The following is a 17844-nucleotide window of genomic DNA, read 5'->3' as shown; positions in this document are numbered from 1 at the left end:
ACTGTTTTTAGACTAAAATTGGATATATTAGATAAATAAAATTTATTTTATTTAAACCATAATAAGAGTTGTTTGTTCGATGGACAATTGTTGTGGAGCTAAATATTTTAGAATTTTAGGCTGTGACGCTTTATTCTATATTATAATTAAATCTAAAACAACCAGTATTGAAAGTACTTAATATTTCGATTGGGGTTAACACATATATATGGATAACTGCGTAATAAAGAGTTAAGTCATGTACAAATATTTACACATTACATGTAGCACTATTCGGACTATAACATATTGGTAAATAAGATGGGAAGTCCCCTTAATTTAATGGTTAATAAAAATAAACATTATATGTTAGGATGGGCACACCTAGGTTCATAATGGTGAACTAAAAGTTTATATCAGACATATTTGGATACTTTTAGCGCTCAGTCACTTTGTTCGGTTTAACACATGTGAAGTAGTGCCTTCGATTTTTTACAAATATATAATTTCAATTAATTAGTATCAACCTGATGGAAAGAAAGAAAAACAAATTATGAAGCACTATTTCTTTCTAAAATGTCAATATATTGTATATATTGCATTATACTATCCATAAATATAAGAAATCCCGCTCCACCAGCATTCATACAACTCTAGACCATGAATGACTTTTGGTAGAGAAACTCTATGATAAACAGCGGGGGATTGGATTTATATTTTCCAATTCAAACTAAAAGGGCTTTCGATTGTGGGATTAATTATTTAACACCCTGTTCTCAAATTTTAAAAATAAATACTACTATAGAAACGAAAAATGCTCCACCCCTACTCTATTTCGAGCTTGCCGTAAAGCATGAAAATATCCTGTACACACAGTGCTCTTTTTGCATCATGTATACCGATTTCAATTAAATTCCTAGAATTCGATAAAGCATGCTACACATTAAGTATTGCAACTCATGTAGAATTTCTCGATTCCTTCTGCGCTTCTTCACCGTCCTTAAAGTAGGAATGTCGCCGTCTTCTGACTTTTTTAAAAATTATTTAGGAGGTTACAGAAATTGAAGAAGCAATAGATTGAGATCGCTATCCAGTGATTGTAATTTTATATTTTTATTATAATTTGGTGTTTTTTTAAAATAATGCCTCACAATTAAATAATTATTAATTTATTTAAACAAATATGGTTTTCAGATTCATAAAATGTTTCGGAATACCTAGCGAATTTATAAATAGGCTGCTCTAAATTAATTAGTGTTTACCTGCACATGGGTAATTATAAATGGTAATAATACTATTTTTTAGAGTAAATTGGATAAAGTAATTCTTTATTCATATTTTATAACATTTTTAAAATAAATATATCCATAAATACTTTTTCGTCCGTTTTTTTACAAAATCCAAAGTAAAACAAATTGTAACACAGATGAGTTGCATCGAAATTAAATTTAGAAGAAATTTAAATTTAAAAAGTTAAAATTACACGCACTTTTTTTTTACTGCAAAATGCGCAATAAATCCACTTAGCAAAATATACTCATCAAAAAAATCTAAAATATAGTCAAGCTACTAAGACACACCGTAGATAGGAAGCATGCTGCAAATAATGAACTGTATGGAAAAATCTACAGTTAAGGCACTCTTGGTCTGGGGTTGTATGGATACTGCTGGAATGGGATCTCTTGAATTTGTAGATTCTGTAATGCATTATTGTTAACATATAACATGCATTAAAAAGATATTGACTTCTTAAAATTAAACATCCCACTTAGTGCTGACAAAATTGGTTATAGAGAAAATTACATTTTTCAATCAACAATAAATTTAAAATCCGATAGGCTGAATAGCTAAACTATGGATCCTCTTAAAACAGAGCGAAATAAATCGTAACCCTCGTAGTCACTGTATATTTATCCCACAATGCATATGTAAAAATATCTGATAGATCAAATCAGAAAACACAATGTAACTAATTTCTATGTCTTAAAAAGTGTGATATTACCCAGACAAAACTCCTTCAACACTGATACGAAAAGTAGTAGTTTAAATGCCACTGTGTCTTCGGTGTGAGCCAAAGGTGGCCCGACTAAATATTAAAGAAAGTTTTACTATTAATATAATAAAGTAATATAATAAATGTAATGTAATTAAATTAATGTGAACAAGTGGTTACACTCAAGTTATTACTAGATTATTTTGAATAATTTATTTATAATTCAATTATATATGGTTTAAAATTATCAAAAATATACTTTTTATAAAAAAAAACGAAAATGATGTGTTATTGAATGATTTTATGCATCTAAGTTACTCGCTGGGAATAAAAGCAATATTAATTATAACAGTTGTACTAATACTTTTGACTCTGACTGTAGGTATATTTAATATTATAATGTGTTATTTTTAATTGTTATCGCATCCTCAAAATGTTTATACTTCATGTTTATTGATGAAACTAAAAGCTGAGAAAAATAATTCGAAAACAAGTATTCTTAAACTAATTTTTCACTTACAAAGAAAAATCCAAGATGGATGAAGCTTCTCTCTTCAATTGCACTGCATTAAAAACGAAACGAGTTTTGAAACTGCACGACATAAATAGATAAAAATGTTCACGAAAACAAAAACAACTTAAAATGTACTGTAACAAATATGTTATCGCATTTATTGAACTGCTTTAACTACCAAGATAAGTCCGGACGGAATTTTAAAAAAAGAGAATGAAAAACTGGCACTACATACTGGCATTATTACATTAGAGCAGTATTGCCATCAGTTCAGCGAGAAAAATTAAATCATCTCCAAAGCGCGAAGACGTCTTTCTTGATATACACGCATTTAAATTGTGTTTTTATCAATAATTATTGAAATGTACATTTAGAATAATATACATTTATTTTAAACTAGTATTATATATTTTTAAAATTATTAATAAGGAATCAATTATAATCCATCTTTGAAATTAATTAGTCCGCTCATTTCTAAAATTGATATGTATCACATTGAAAAGATTCTTTGTTCCAAACTAGTGGTATAAATGTGCAATGAAAATATAGTTTAAATTTTAAGATTAACTTATTTAAATCTTAAATCAAATCAAGATTGGCTAAATTTAGTGAAAGTATTGAATTAAAACCAACAATTATATATAGCATATAGTAAGTAGTTATAATATTTCAACACTTATGCACATAAAATTATTTCCATCACTCTTTATTCCTTCAATGAGTAAAAGAAATATAAATTCTATAGTTCTTATATTCCAGCTATATTTCAGCTAACAAGGAAAATATTTCATTTTCTAATATTGATAATTTAACTGCCAAATAAGTACAAAATTTAAGGATTATTAAATATTACAATTTAATATGTTTTTTTAATTCATTGCTTTTCTTGTCCTCTATATTAATATTATTAAAGTAATATCCACTAAGTAAGGTAGATAAGTAACTTTTAATACTTTCCACTGACATTTTTTAATTGTTTTTTATTTTAAATTTAATAATCCTTTTACTGGAAGAGTCTTATGGAATTAAAATGGATTTAGTGAATGACACAAATTCTTCCTTATTAAAATACAATAGTTTATTTCATATCATCAGCAACGTTTCGGGAGATTTCCCCCATCTTCAGGCTGTTGATAACAAAAATATGACATATAATTTTCTCCTATTTGTCATTCTTGCTAATATATTATAATATTAATGTCATTTAATGAGTAAAACTTGCTAATGGTCATACATTTTAGGAGAATAATTACCTTTCTGCTTTATATTCTTATTTTATTTTAGATTAGATTTTGCTCAAAGAATACTAGTTCACATGGATAACTTCACAGATTACAATATAAAAAATACCCTACAATTCTGGTATTGAAATTTCAAAACATGCTGGATTAATCAGATAGACAAATTGATCAATCAACAGCAATGCATCTACAAAATGAGTTCACTGCAATTAATTATTTTCAATAATAACTAATCTCCAATGGAATTTTTCGTTTTTTAATTTCTGGAAACTTATTTATATATTTCGAGTTGCACCATAAAGGAATAAAGAGAAGTGTTCAAATTAATAATATGACATTCTATATACTCTCTTTTAGATTTGTACATATGCATTGTACAATATTGATAAGATAGAGACCAATAGCAGAACTATAAGCATAGCAAACTAAAATTGTTCATAGTTTACAATTTATCTTGTCACAAATATTCTGTATCGCTCTCAGCTATACTTCCATCTCTGCAAAGCTAACATAACTGTTCTATACCTGTTAAATTTGGGTTTAAAAAGTACTTACAAAGAGAATATCCATCATAAGTACTTTTTTATACTAATTGATTGGAATAAAATGCTATATCAAAGTGTGAGGGGAAAAATCAGATAATGTCCACAAATTGATGAATCCTCAACAGTTAATATTTAGAATAATTGTCAGATAATTCACTTACTTAAAAACAAAAACTGGTTTATCTTTCTACATATACAAACAATTATTTCCAAATAATAACTTATTTTCGCTCTAATATTAATGAGTTTTTTATCACCCTGTTTAGTTTTACGAGCATCAATAATTACTATATGATTTACATGTTTTTAAAAATAAATCAGTAATGATATATAATGATAGTCTATATTCTCATACACCTTATTATACTAACATTATACATTCTCTTCTCATACTACTTATGTAACTCTGTTATTTTTTACTTTCTTGTTACTCTGTTCTTACTTTTATTCGTGATGAAAGCTGTTTTTTAATGTTTTTGTTTTAGTGAACTTTTTTATTTATTTAAGTCTTGTAGTTTCAAAATTCCTTTTGTTTTTAATACAGTAAAATTTAAGAGAGAAATTTCTGTAAAATTAGTTTAAGCATACTTTGTCTTTCCAAATTCTTTTTCTCAGTCTAAAGTTTCATTTATCAAATAAGGTAAATAATGTGAGGATGCGATAACAACTAAAAATAATACAACGTAATATTAAATATAGCTACAATCAGAGTCAAAAGTAGTCATAGAAATATATTTAGTAATTAGGAACATTATATTTTCTGACTTGATTCATCAGATATTTTTACATATGCATTGTAGAATAAATATCTAGTGACTACGAGGGTAATCACATGGTCTCCAGCAGCATTCATATAGCTCTCCCACACCAAGAGTGACTTAACTGTTCAGAGGCGTTACCTTTGAAACATTTGAACAATAATTTGATCCTTTGAAAACTATACATTAGAACTTTACGACAAAATGGCTTACCTTTTCAAGAGATAATTTTGGCACAGAAACACAGGTAGATAACATTAACATAAACACTTTATTAGATGGTAATAGAGTAATATTTCAAAGAAGAAACTAAATATCAAATTATAAAATAATTGCATTCATGAATTCTTTAATAAAAGTTTAATTGCTCCTTATATCTCAAACTTTATTTTTTGATAATTATAAAATTAAGTTAACTACATAATAAACAAATGATCTTTTAAAAAGAATTTCAAATGTTCTGTACATACCACTGTACTAAAAAGATGAATAATTAATTTTAAAATGAAAAAAAAAATCGATAATGAAAAAGACTGGAATTTTATAAATTTTAAAATGAATTGTTTATTTTGTTTTCAGATGAATAGCTGTGGATCCTGGACACATGATAAAATGAGGTATTTAAACAATTTATTAATATTATAACACTCATTTTTACAAAGTAATATTTCATTATATTTATGTGGTGCAATTGTTTCTATTAATGTTTTTGCGATGAATATTATGCAATTTTTTTAACATAGGTAAGTAATGTATATCATTACGTGCTCAAATTATGATAATTTAGCATCTAATTGTTAAATTCTTTTTATTTAGGAAGGATAAAAGAAAAAAACTAATGTTATAATTTTTATTATAGTTAAAACATTTAAATTTACCTATATAGTATACGTGTAAATTTAATTTTTAACTTCTGTAATAAAAATACAATAAAACATGTCTCATTAATATAACACAATATCTAGTACTAAAAATAAATAAAAGCTATATTCAAATAAAAAAATTATTTCTGAAAAGTATTTTTGAGAGCCAAATATATTTCTATAAATAGAAAGAGGGATAGTACAATTATATTGGAAAATTAAAGTTTAAACACAGCGATCACACTTCCAATAATCAATATCTTTAATTACTCGAAAATTAATAACAAATTGTTAATATTTTAGGGTTTCACTACAACACCTTGAAACTTAACAATTCCTATTACACTATAATATATAAATAGTTGTAATATAAATTAATTTAAAAACCAATATAGATATTTTTAATATTATGAAGTTTTTTGTATCAGTTTGTTTATTCAATTTTATGAATATTTTTAGATACACAAACTACTTCTAAAATTTTTCTATCTTTTATCAAATCTTCTCTACCTCATCAAGTTACCATTCTAGTTATATAATAAGATAAAATTATAACTGTACCTGTTCTACATCCAATTGTATAGATGTTATGTTACCATATAAATAGTATATGCACATAAAATCATAATTATATTTTCAAAAGTATTCAAAGTTAGATGAAAAAAGTTATTATATGAGGCATGTCTTGCCCACAACTACGAGTATATTGTTGACAGACCTAGTGTCATCTCAGTTTACCCAGATGACTCTAGGTTTAAACTAATTTCCTTTTGTCATATCTTTATGTAGGTTGTAAATTAAAAAATGATAAAAAAAAAATCTTAAAAATGAATTTATGAATTTCTATTTATTTATTATTTATTGTTTTCATTGAATTTATTTCCAAAATATCTTCAAATTTATAATGAAGTGCATACAAACATGTAATTTTTAGTTCAACTATCCATCAGGTAAAAGTTGTGGAGGCAGAATATTTTTTTCTCTTCGTACAGACAGCTCTCATTTTCCTGCTCCCATATCATGCAAAGAAAATTGCAGACGAAAATTCAACAGGGGTGAAAAATAAGGAGGAAATAGGAAATACCAAGGTATTATTTAATTTCAGTTTAAACATTTTAGTCACATTTCCCTTATTCTATCAGTAACTAAAACGTCCAGGGCCCTGTTTCATAATCGAAGCTAATAGTATTAGTTCATAGTACAAATGTAGAAACTAGTGTGATAATAATACTAATACTTATTTTTTTCATAATAGGGATGACTATTAGTGATATTACAGAAATTACAAAATACTAAAGTACAAGTTACTATTGTACAAGTCAGTGTAATTGAATTAAGATAAATTTACAAGACTAATAGTATTAGTTTGTACTTTATTATGAAACAGGGCCCAGGTAGGGGGGAAAAAAACTAAAAATTGTCTTCCTTGTTTGACATTCTCGTTATAAATTTAAATCAACTATAAAACTAATATTTGAAGTAGAAATCCCAATTTCACTATACTTGTAGGGAACTTTAAGATAAGTGTAGGGTTTTCTAAAACGATTTAGTTACTATATATATTCGTCACTAACAATTCTCTAATACTACGTCCTGTATTAGAACTTGACCTTCTTGATAAAACTTCCTCAAATAAAGGAATAGTGTTCAGGTTTTTCTAATCCTTTTCTACAATGCAATAACTGTTTCGTGGTTTACTGTCAACGAAGAAAAAGCTACCTACTGTATATTCTCTCTCATTCATTTGACAAACTATATGCATGAAAAGCAACCTCTTGAAGATCCTCATTTCATTTTGTTTTGCTGTGTGAGTGTTCATGTATCGAATTTTTAAGATATGATAGATTTTATTTGAGTTTTTACAGAAAAATTTCACTTGGTTATGATGTTCTGTTCAAGGTTTAAACTCATGTCACTTATCTTTATTTTCTTTCTTTATTTATTTGACAAACTATTTTGACGTAAATATTCAAAATAAAGAGAGGAAATATTCCTAACTTTTTATTGTCTATAGAGCAATAGGTACATTGATTTTTATTAATACTCACACTTACCCATATGTTCATGTTCTTTGAAATTCAATATTCAATTTTTTTTTGTATCCTTTAATTTATTAAATACAAATATTTTTATTTTATTTGTATATAACTTTAAATCTACATCATTGTACACTTATTATTCTGATATATAATTAAAAAGTAAGGGTATTAAAACAGTAAAATATTAATAAATTATATATTTATTAATTTTATAAAATTAAATAAAATATCTAACACCACACCAGGTGGCAGAAAGGAGAATTAATAAAGCTAATTAACATACTAATGTAAATTGTTCATGATACAATAAAAAAACAAAATGAAAAAAGGAATTTTTAATTGATGATATTAAATTGCGCTAAATATTAGAAATTTTCAATTAGTTTTCATACAGAATTTAGCTTTGTCCTTTATTGTATCACAGTCATCCCTCATTGGTGGATAAATAGCTCACAAAGCAGGCTTAAAATACATCTTAAATAAACAATTAATTCCATTGTTGTGATGACTATCAGTTAAATTTACAAATACAAAAAATATTTCTACACTACTCGAAAACTAATACATATTCTTATACTAACCATCACAGGTTAAGTTTTGAATAATATAATGCACAAATGTACTAATTTAACACAAATATAAGGAAATTGAAGGTCTTAAGTTTAATTTGTTAATACTTAATGAAATTTTCATTCATTGCTTAAACAAATTTATCAATTAACATGAATATTCTATCATTTCCGAAACATTTTACATTTACTATGCATATAAAATAAATTTTTTAAACTATTGTACAATAATTATTAAAATTTAATGAAAAGTAATGCTAAAATCTTTTATAACAGGTGAGTTATCAGATTATGAAAAGATGAACCTCATGTATTCCTGTAAATATATTTACATAGATTACAATGCACCCTCAACTTTTTGAAAATTTGTGGGCTTCATGTTATAAATTTCTTTTTTTTAAATTCCAACTTTCTTTCCCATCAAATGGGACAAAAATTTAAGAAATTTTTATTGTCTTCATAAAAACCAATAATAGCTGTAACTTGGGGAGGTGGGAGGGAAGATGCAAAAACCACTGAAAAATAAACATTTTGGTATATTTAACTTGGTATATCTAACCATTAAGTCTTGATGGTATAATGAACTTATTTTTCAAATGAGTAAGAACTCTGGTCTGTTCCTGTATTTACCCCACTCTATTCTATTTTGAACAAAAATGTTTGAATTTTAAAAACCTTATATTCTAAATAAAGGCAAGTTTTGGTTATATAATAAAATCTTCTTTTTTTTTTTTTAATATAAAAGATTTAATTACATTTTTTTTTCATAGTGGCTAATTGAACGATATCATACATACACTAAAATTATGATAAATATTATTAAAATTATGACAGAGAAGAGTGCCATGAGATTTCCAGTATGGAATATTAGGGAATAAAAGATATACTTCAGAAAACATTACTAGTTTTTGTTTTTTTTACACTAATGAAAATCAAGGGAGAACAAAAAGTGAATTATAACAGGTTGTATAGTTACAAGCTACATTATTTTAAATTATGCTAAATCTGTCACACAATTAAGGATTTAAACAATTTTAATCTTATAAATGTATTTTCTAATTCAAATTTAGCAAAGTAGACAATGCTGTCCAGGAAAAACCATTAATTTTGAAATACAGTTCAACTTCTAGTATAAGTTCTCTCTATACAGTACATTTTTGCTAATTATAATGTCTATGTCCAACAAGCTTGTGTTGCCTAAGGAAAGAATATTTTGACTTGTAGAGGTGAAAGCGGAGAAGTGGCAGGGAGGGAATCGTTTGCTTGTTACATATTTACTGATTACTAAACATCCACTATTGATGTTAATTATGTTTTCTTGACAGAAAAAACATTAATAAAAAAACATATATATATATATATTTTTTTTATACTTACAATCTTAATTCCTCATTTTACATTGTTTAAATGTGATGCTCAGCAGTCGAGAATATTTGATAATATAACAACCTGTCAGTCTCAAATTTGTTGAATTATCATAACTGACTATATTTCAAAATTGTGAGGTTCTCTGCTTTTTCTCAGAAAATTTCTAGATTTAAATATAATATTCACCAAATTATGCATTATTAATGTTAGCTAACACATTACATGGGATGTTTATTTCAGCATACAATCAATAACTCTATCTGTTATTAGCAATATCACAATTAATAATTATCACAGAAGATGAAAACAATCTGGCCCATAAAATGCAATTTATATAAAAATTCCTAGAACTCTTTTCCACAAAATTAATTAATACAATACAGGATTTTTTAATAACAATGGTATCTTATTTATGTTCAGTCATTGAAAACATTTGGTTTTTTTATATTATGTATATGATATATTAGTATATTATGTAAATAACATAAAAGAAATTTCTTGGAAAAATAGATGTCATCAATCTTAGTAAATAAAATCATAGCTGGAATAGCTAGCTGTACACTAATGAAATTGACACATCTAGACTTATTGTACTAAAATCTTTAAAGCATATGAAAAAATGTTTAAATTTTTGATAAATTCACTTTTTAAAGAAATACTTTTATAATTATATTCACTCAGATATTTCTAATCACAACACAATGATAATTTATAAATAAATTACTAATTTTAAAAGAACATTAAATTCTAAGTTTTTATTATTAATGTCGATATTTCTAATTTAGAAATAACTCTAACATAAATACTAAAAAAGTCTACAAAAAGTAGTAACTAAAGGATTATATGACGTATTATTCGCTATTGTAATGACACATCATAAATCACCTCTAATGAAAACTGTACCTGTTTATTGGCACAGAATAATTGAGATTTAGCAAAAGCTACTATTGCTACATCATTAATAAAACATTTAATGTACAATTAATCATCAAGTATCAGATGATTTTGAAAAATATTTCGAAATTTCTTGGAAACTCTTACCAAGAGTTTCAGGCAAGTAAAAGTAAACAAATGCTGTCATTACAAAAGACATTACTCCATAAGCTAAAAACACACCAGGCAATGTGACAAGGTCGATTGAATAGGGGAATGTTTTAATAATAATGAACATGAGGACGGAGCCATAAGAGATAATGAGGCCGGAACCAAAAGCTCTTACCTTTGTGGGAAGTAACTCCCCAACTATAGCCCACGGTATCACCATCAATCCGAAGGAACCAGCACAAACGTATATCAATATCGATCCTATTATCCACCAGTCATTAACTGCCTTTGGATTATCATGAGTGGTAGTATTAGTGGGATTGGTCGAGAAATCTATTGTGTGAATGCCATTTAGATATAAGAACCCTGAGGACATACATATAGACACTGCCATAAGCAAAGAGGATATGAGCATAATTGATCTTCTTCCCATCACCTTTGAACATCCTGTAGACACAAAACTCATAATAAACCTTATCACTCCTAGTGCAACTGTTGCAGAATATCTATCAAAGCCATAACCGTAATCAGTACCAATACTTTGAAAGATGTTTAATGTGTAAAAAATTACAACGTATGTTCCACTTATCTGTTGAAAAAGAAATAATGCCACTAAAATAATTGTTGGTATGAACGCTGTCCTTTCTTTAAACATTCTACATGTATCCATGAATTGTTTTGGCCAACTTTTGTCATGATTTTCTTCCACCATCAATTGCCTTCTTTTTGATATTGCTTCTTGAATCCTTTGCCATTCTTCTGTGAATATCTGTGAATAGAAGTTCAAACATTAGCATATATATTTGGATTAATTAAGAGAGCCATTTATTATCATGTGTAGCCATTTGGTAAAATAACAAGACTGTAAAATTTTGTGAAATAGACTTTATTCCAGATTTTTGTAAACTGATGTAATTGTACTTACAAAATTCCTTTCAGGACAAATTTTTTAATAATTCAATAACAAATAAAGTCAATTTCACAAAATTTGCTGTTGTATCATAATACTTCTGAAGTAGCAATACGATGTTATTATAACAATACAATAATAATTAATATATTTTTATAAAATATAATTCATAGTCTAATCAGATTTAAATAAACAATACATAAAATACTGTAAACTATGGCAGAATTGTAAGATGTCACACAAAATGCTATATAAAACTGAACAGAATAAATTAAAAGAATATTTAAGTTAAAATGAATAGAATATAATACAAATAAAAATATAGTAATGAATTGTAACAATGTACTAAAGGAATAATAACAATTATGGTAAAACTAAGAACTCATGAGGAAGGAAACACAGTGTAAGTATGGCCAAATGACACATGAATCATGGAGATAAATGAAAGTTAAGGCAAACAAAAATAGTAATAGAGGAAAATTCTAATCTGGAATCTATGTGCTGTGGGCAAGAAACTGCAGAATTTAAAAAGAAATGGACTGGAGGATGGACTGGGGGAAGAGGAAACCGTAACGAATGTCAATTCAAAGTTTTTTAACTACTTGGAGTAATTTACTGTTTCTGTTTCCCTTCCATTTGTAGCTTTGAGGAAAACAACATCCCTCAACAATAAAATGAGTTTAAATAAATAAAATTTTACCCATTTTAGTCTCAAAATATTTTTCATTCCTTTATAAGTCCGACGTTTCAGCCAATTCGCCCATCAAGGACAATCTTAATACAATTTTAGAACCAAATCATTTAAAAAACAACTTCATTCGGGCTATTCTGCCGAGGTCATTTATATCAGTCCACAAATTACCCTAATTAGTCAAATGTTCACATTAAATTAAGAATTAAAATTATTTGTCACAGTCAACATTCTTTGTTAAATGTTTGTTGTGATAAATTTCAACAAAGAAGTTTGACTGTGACAAAAAATTTTAATTTTTAATTTAATGCTAACATTTGACTAATTAGGGTAATTTGTGGACTGATATAAATGACCTGGGCAGAACAGCCGGCATGAAGTTGTTTTTTAAATGATTTGGTTCTAAAATTGTATTAAGATTGTCCTTGAGGATGGCCAAATTGGCCACAACATCGGAGCTATAAAGGAATAAAAAATGTTTTGAGACTAAAATGGATACAATTTTATTTATTTAAACAATATTAACCAGTCTCAAGCAAGTGTTAAGATTATAAATAAAATAAAATGAGTTTTCATGTTTCTAAATTGTCTTTGAAAAAATTATAATAATCACATAACAAGAACATGATGAACCAGCATTCAAATTGACATTTGTTTTTAAAGATTATCATCAAAATATATATACCTTCTATCTTGTAAAAAAAAAAAAAAAGTGTCTATAATTCAATACTAGGACAAATATTGTAAAGACCATTGGATTGAATCCAGTAGAGTTGGTTCCGCAGAAAGTTATCCCAAAATTCCCTTAATTTCAAGAGGGCTATGACAGTATGATTAATATAAAAGTAATAATAATAATAAAACTTACCTTTTCTCCCCGATTAAGATATTTCACAACAATCTTAATATCCTCAAGTGGTGCATCGGTGAATGTAGCCATCCAGTACGGGCTCTCAGGCAGAATGATTGTTAATAGGAGACACACAAATGCAAAAAGACCAAAAACGATGGCACACTGATGCCAATCAAGGTAAACGCCAACAACCGTTGTAATAAGAATTCCAAATGCAACATTTACAGAGTTTAAACTCAGGAGAATGGGTCGATACGACACATGAGAAATCTCAGCTGTGTATACCAGGCCAACTACGGTTAAACCTGTTGAAAGATGAATATTTGTGATGTATTATATATTGTAAACCATAACATAATATTTTACATCATTTATTTATCATAAATAATGACGTTAAAATAATTATCAGGAAAATTTGGTAACCTTATAAAATCTGCTGTCAATCATAGTTATGATATTATACATATTATATATATATATATTTTTTTTTTTAAATTTATTTATTTATTGACATTTACAACTGTGTATAAAATACAACAAGCAAATTTGAAGTAAGATCATAATGATATGATACAGCATGTAGAGAAACTACCCAGTAGTAGAACTCTAAAAACATTTTACAATATAAGGTCACGACACCATCTTCTTTTCAGGTGCCTTAGAGGATTGCCAGGAATGGAAGAGGAAGCAAGATTAGAAAATAGTGGGTTTGGGTGGTTATGGAGGTTATAATGGAAGGAATGATATCGGGTTCGGGCTAGATCGGTTACATAAGGAACATTTAGGTCTTTATGGATGGTTTTATTAGTAACAAAATAAGGAGCATTGAGGATTTTATGAAGAATTTTGGATTGTAAGGATTGGATACAAGAGGAATTCGAAGGTTTCGTGGAGCCCCAAAGCTCAACTCCATATGTCCAGATGGGCCTTATTTATTATTGTCATGTAGATCAGTCTTTTGTAATGAGTTGGAAGTTTAAACCGTTTTTCTAGTAATTGCTGTAATAGATAATCTGCGTGCAGTTTCCTGTCTTTTCAGTCTTGTGTGAGGATTTCAGGTTAGTCATTTGTCAACGTGTAGTCCAAGATTACGAATCTGTTCTACAGGGGTAAGAGCCACATTATTAAAGCATACTGTATGGCAGTCAGCAGGTTTACGACTAAGAGTAAAGGTGATTTGATGGGATTTATTTTTATCCTCCAATTTTGACACCATTCTTCGAGGGTTGTGACGAGGGACTGGAGAGTTTGGGATGCAAACAAAGGGTTATTATGAACTGTGAGCACACATGTGTCATCAGCATACGTGGTGTTAGGAGTTGTTGGGATGTCAGCTGTATAGACAGTGTAGAGGATGGGACCGAGGATACTACCTTGAGGAACACCAGCGGATTGAAAATAGAGGGATGAATAGGAAACATTGTGGTTTACTTGGAATAATCTATTAGTAAGAAAGGAACAGATGATGTAGGATATGTAGGAGGTAGGAATTTACGGAGTTTGTAAAGCAGTCCTGGGATAATAAGTTATCTTAAAAGTGTGTTTTAATGAATTTATTTGATGAAAATTTAGTGCACAACAAGTTATAATAATTATCAGGAAAATTTAGTACCCATATGAAATCTGGTACCATTACTCATAGTTGTGATATTATTTATAGAAATCACATTTTTTTTTTTAAAGAACAATCTTAACACTTTTTCCATAAAAGACATGCTGAGGAGTGTTTTAACAAACTTTATTTGATAAAAATTCAAAAAGATCATTACTTATTGTTTTGTTAAATAAGAGTATCTATTTAAGGTCTTTAAGAAAAAAACGATAACATAAAAGACATTGGCATCTAAAATTTTTACCAACAATTTTTTTAGTTTATATCTAGAAATTTTAATATGATTTTTGATGAGTTTGAAAATTTAGATATATTAGTTCATAAAGAAAATTTAATGGAAAATTATATAAACTTAAGTGAGTGGCTATGATGCTTAGTAGTTAGATTTGGGCTTTTTGAAGCACTGACCATTTTATAATAATTACCCCTTTGGTATCATTAGAAAAGTATCACACATCAAAAAGGATGTTGACATCTGAAAATATTTAAAATATCTACCCAAATTCTGTGAATTATTACGAGAATAGCCAATGTTTAAATTTCTTGTTTTCAGTTTAATAGTTATTCAGAATAATAGAGAAACTATGAATGCAAATAATAGTTTAAAAAAAATATATTAACCATACAATCATAAAAATACTAACCACCACCAAATCCAGACATGAGCCTCGCAACATAGAGCGGCCACAAGGAGGTAGTCGTGAAATAAACAATTATCCAACTTGCCGTTAAAGGAATATTCTGCAGAATACAAAGAGTTCTTCTTCCAAACCTGTCCATCAATGGCCCAGCTATAATAGAACCAACAGGAAGAGAGAAAGCAGAGAGACTTGCTAGAAATAAAAATATATGTATAATAATATACAATAATATACAATGTATACATACATAAGGTTAACACACATATATCTAGTATTAATGACAGCACAAATAAATATTTTTTTGTTAATTTTTGTTTGTTTGCTGACTGCACCCCCTTGTAAAACTACAAATTGAAATTAAAATTTGATTTCTTGGTCGATCATGAAAGTTTATTATTTGAAATAATAAATTAAAGGTATAGTGAGGTACACATAAGCTTATGGTTGTTTCTAGTATTTGTTTCCTTGGTTGGGGCCCTTCGGCATCATAACGTGAGCACCTTTAATTTGGGGAAAAATTTGGTGGTTGAGAGTGATATTGAAAAAAATCACCTCCTTGTAAAGCCGTTGTACTAAAAACAGTACTTCATTACAAAGTACTGAACCCTTGACTCTTTATGGGTTGTAGCTGTTATTTATATTTTTTCTTATTCACATTATTATCCTTGGTTGATATCTGATAACTTTTTGGCAGTATACGGTAATGACAGTTAATACTTTTGACTACATTCTGGAAACATGAGCAGTACCTATTATCTCGGTAAAAAAAACAGTTTGAAATTAATTTCACTTGAGGATAGAATGAATGAAAAAAAAATTTTCATCTTTTGGGGTATCATGAAGCCTTTTGCCTTTCGACTTCAAAAATATCTGTCCTGATTCAGAATCATGCTGCTGTTGTATCTTCCATTTTAAGCTCTAGATGACATAACTGTAGTTTCCGCAGATGTTTTGCATCATACTGCATAAGAAATCAAATATTTCAATGACGTTACCCGCATGGTAACTGCGTGGAGAACTAGTTTGCATTTCAGGCAACTTGGTGCGGTAAGTGTGGGAAGACTTGACCGGGCGCAACGTTCGGAGAAAGCTTGAATACTTACTTTTTACCAAGAGCCTAGGAGAAGAAAAAAAAAGTCACTCCGATTTTTGATTACTTTAATGAAAACTACGTATAATTACCAGTCAAAATTGATGAGTTTGCCAAGTATAGTTAGGGGGTATTAAAAAATGGCGGCTGTCTCAAAATGTTAAAAAAAAAAATAATTTTTCTTTCGGAGCTCCGTACCTTAAAAACAATCGACAAAACTAGAAAGCCAAATAGAACACCATTTAAAGAAAAAGTAAATTTTCTAATATCATGAAAACTACTACTCCTACAAAGATAAGTGTAATAAACTATCTTATAGTACATTAAACTAGCTTTAATTTGAGTTTTCGCAGACATCTGTTTGGGTATTGGTTCATGAGATATATTGTTTCATGCAATTAAAAATTTTATCCGCACAACCAGAAATCAAAATTTTATGAATTCACTATATTCAATTCAAAATATGTCAAATATTATAAAAACTACCACTCCTAGGAAGATAAACAGTATAATATATAACTACTTTAAAGTACATTCAACTACCATTAACTTCAGTGCTAATAGATATCTGTACGTCAAACAATTCCTCAAATGTAGTTTTCCCAAAATTGATTCTGATAATGATTTTTAGTTATTAAATGTTACTTTAAAATAAAAAAGTGTTTTCAAGAAATATTGAATTTAAGTAGTGGGAGAAAGCTACCGAGTCCTAATGCTCAATGTTATAACTCTGAACAACTTTTAATTTGAATGTTAATACTTAATATAATATTACTAATAATGTTAATATTACTAATACAGTATTATATATAAATATATTTATATTTCATATGATTGATTCGATAGTCACTAGAGAATTAATTGTTTACACTACGAAAATTGATTATTGGAGGAAGCTATCTTCCTATAACCAATATCTATATATTGCTAACTAACGTTTCGTCCCACTTTGCAGAGCTTCGTCAGGGGCTAAATAAGAAAACAATATATTTTAGAATTAATAGAACATTAGAAATAAAAAACATTTCAAAACAATTGTTAAGTTTATAAAGTATACATAAAAAAACTAAAAATAATAAAATTTTAATAATAACAATTACACACACTTGTTTGTATATATATTTGTTATATATA

General features: G+C 27.7%; 1 protein-coding gene and 1 long non-coding RNA gene across 3 annotated transcripts in view; one reads left to right on the top strand and one right to left on the bottom strand.

The window, feature by feature from the left end:
* The first annotated feature begins 5149 nt into the window (after positions 1 to 5149).
* Positions 5150 to 6939, top strand: LOC106691250 (uncharacterized). The gene is made up of 3 exons (XR_001344753.2): positions 5150 to 5277; positions 5610 to 5647; positions 6844 to 6939. It is a non-coding gene; the product is annotated as an uncharacterized lncRNA (long non-coding RNA).
* Positions 6940 to 9220: 2281 nt separating this feature from the next.
* LOC106691251 (facilitated trehalose transporter Tret1) overlaps positions 9221 to 17844 on the bottom strand; it is a 54004-nt gene continuing 45380 nt past the window's right edge. For both annotated transcript variants that reach the window (XM_014436964.3, XM_014436966.2), the window contains exons 5-7: positions 15624 to 15812; positions 13383 to 13672; positions 9221 to 11682 (exon numbers count right to left, since the gene is read on the bottom strand). In XM_014436964.3, coding sequence (XP_014292450.1) covers positions 10858 to 11682; positions 13383 to 13672; positions 15624 to 15812 — 1304 coding nt within the window. In that variant the 3' untranslated portion in view covers positions 9221 to 10857. The remainder of the gene's footprint in view (positions 11683 to 13382; positions 13673 to 15623; positions 15813 to 17844) is intronic.

The sequence above is a fragment of the Halyomorpha halys genome, unplaced genomic scaffold (assembly GCF_000696795.3).
Source record: "Halyomorpha halys isolate HHAL.00 unplaced genomic scaffold, Hhal_1.1 Scaffold2194.1, whole genome shotgun sequence".
Classification (NCBI taxonomy): domain Eukaryota; kingdom Metazoa; phylum Arthropoda; class Insecta; order Hemiptera; family Pentatomidae; genus Halyomorpha; species Halyomorpha halys.
The sequence above is the reverse complement of the archived record's forward strand: the minus strand, read 5'-3'. Positions and strand labels throughout refer to the sequence as shown.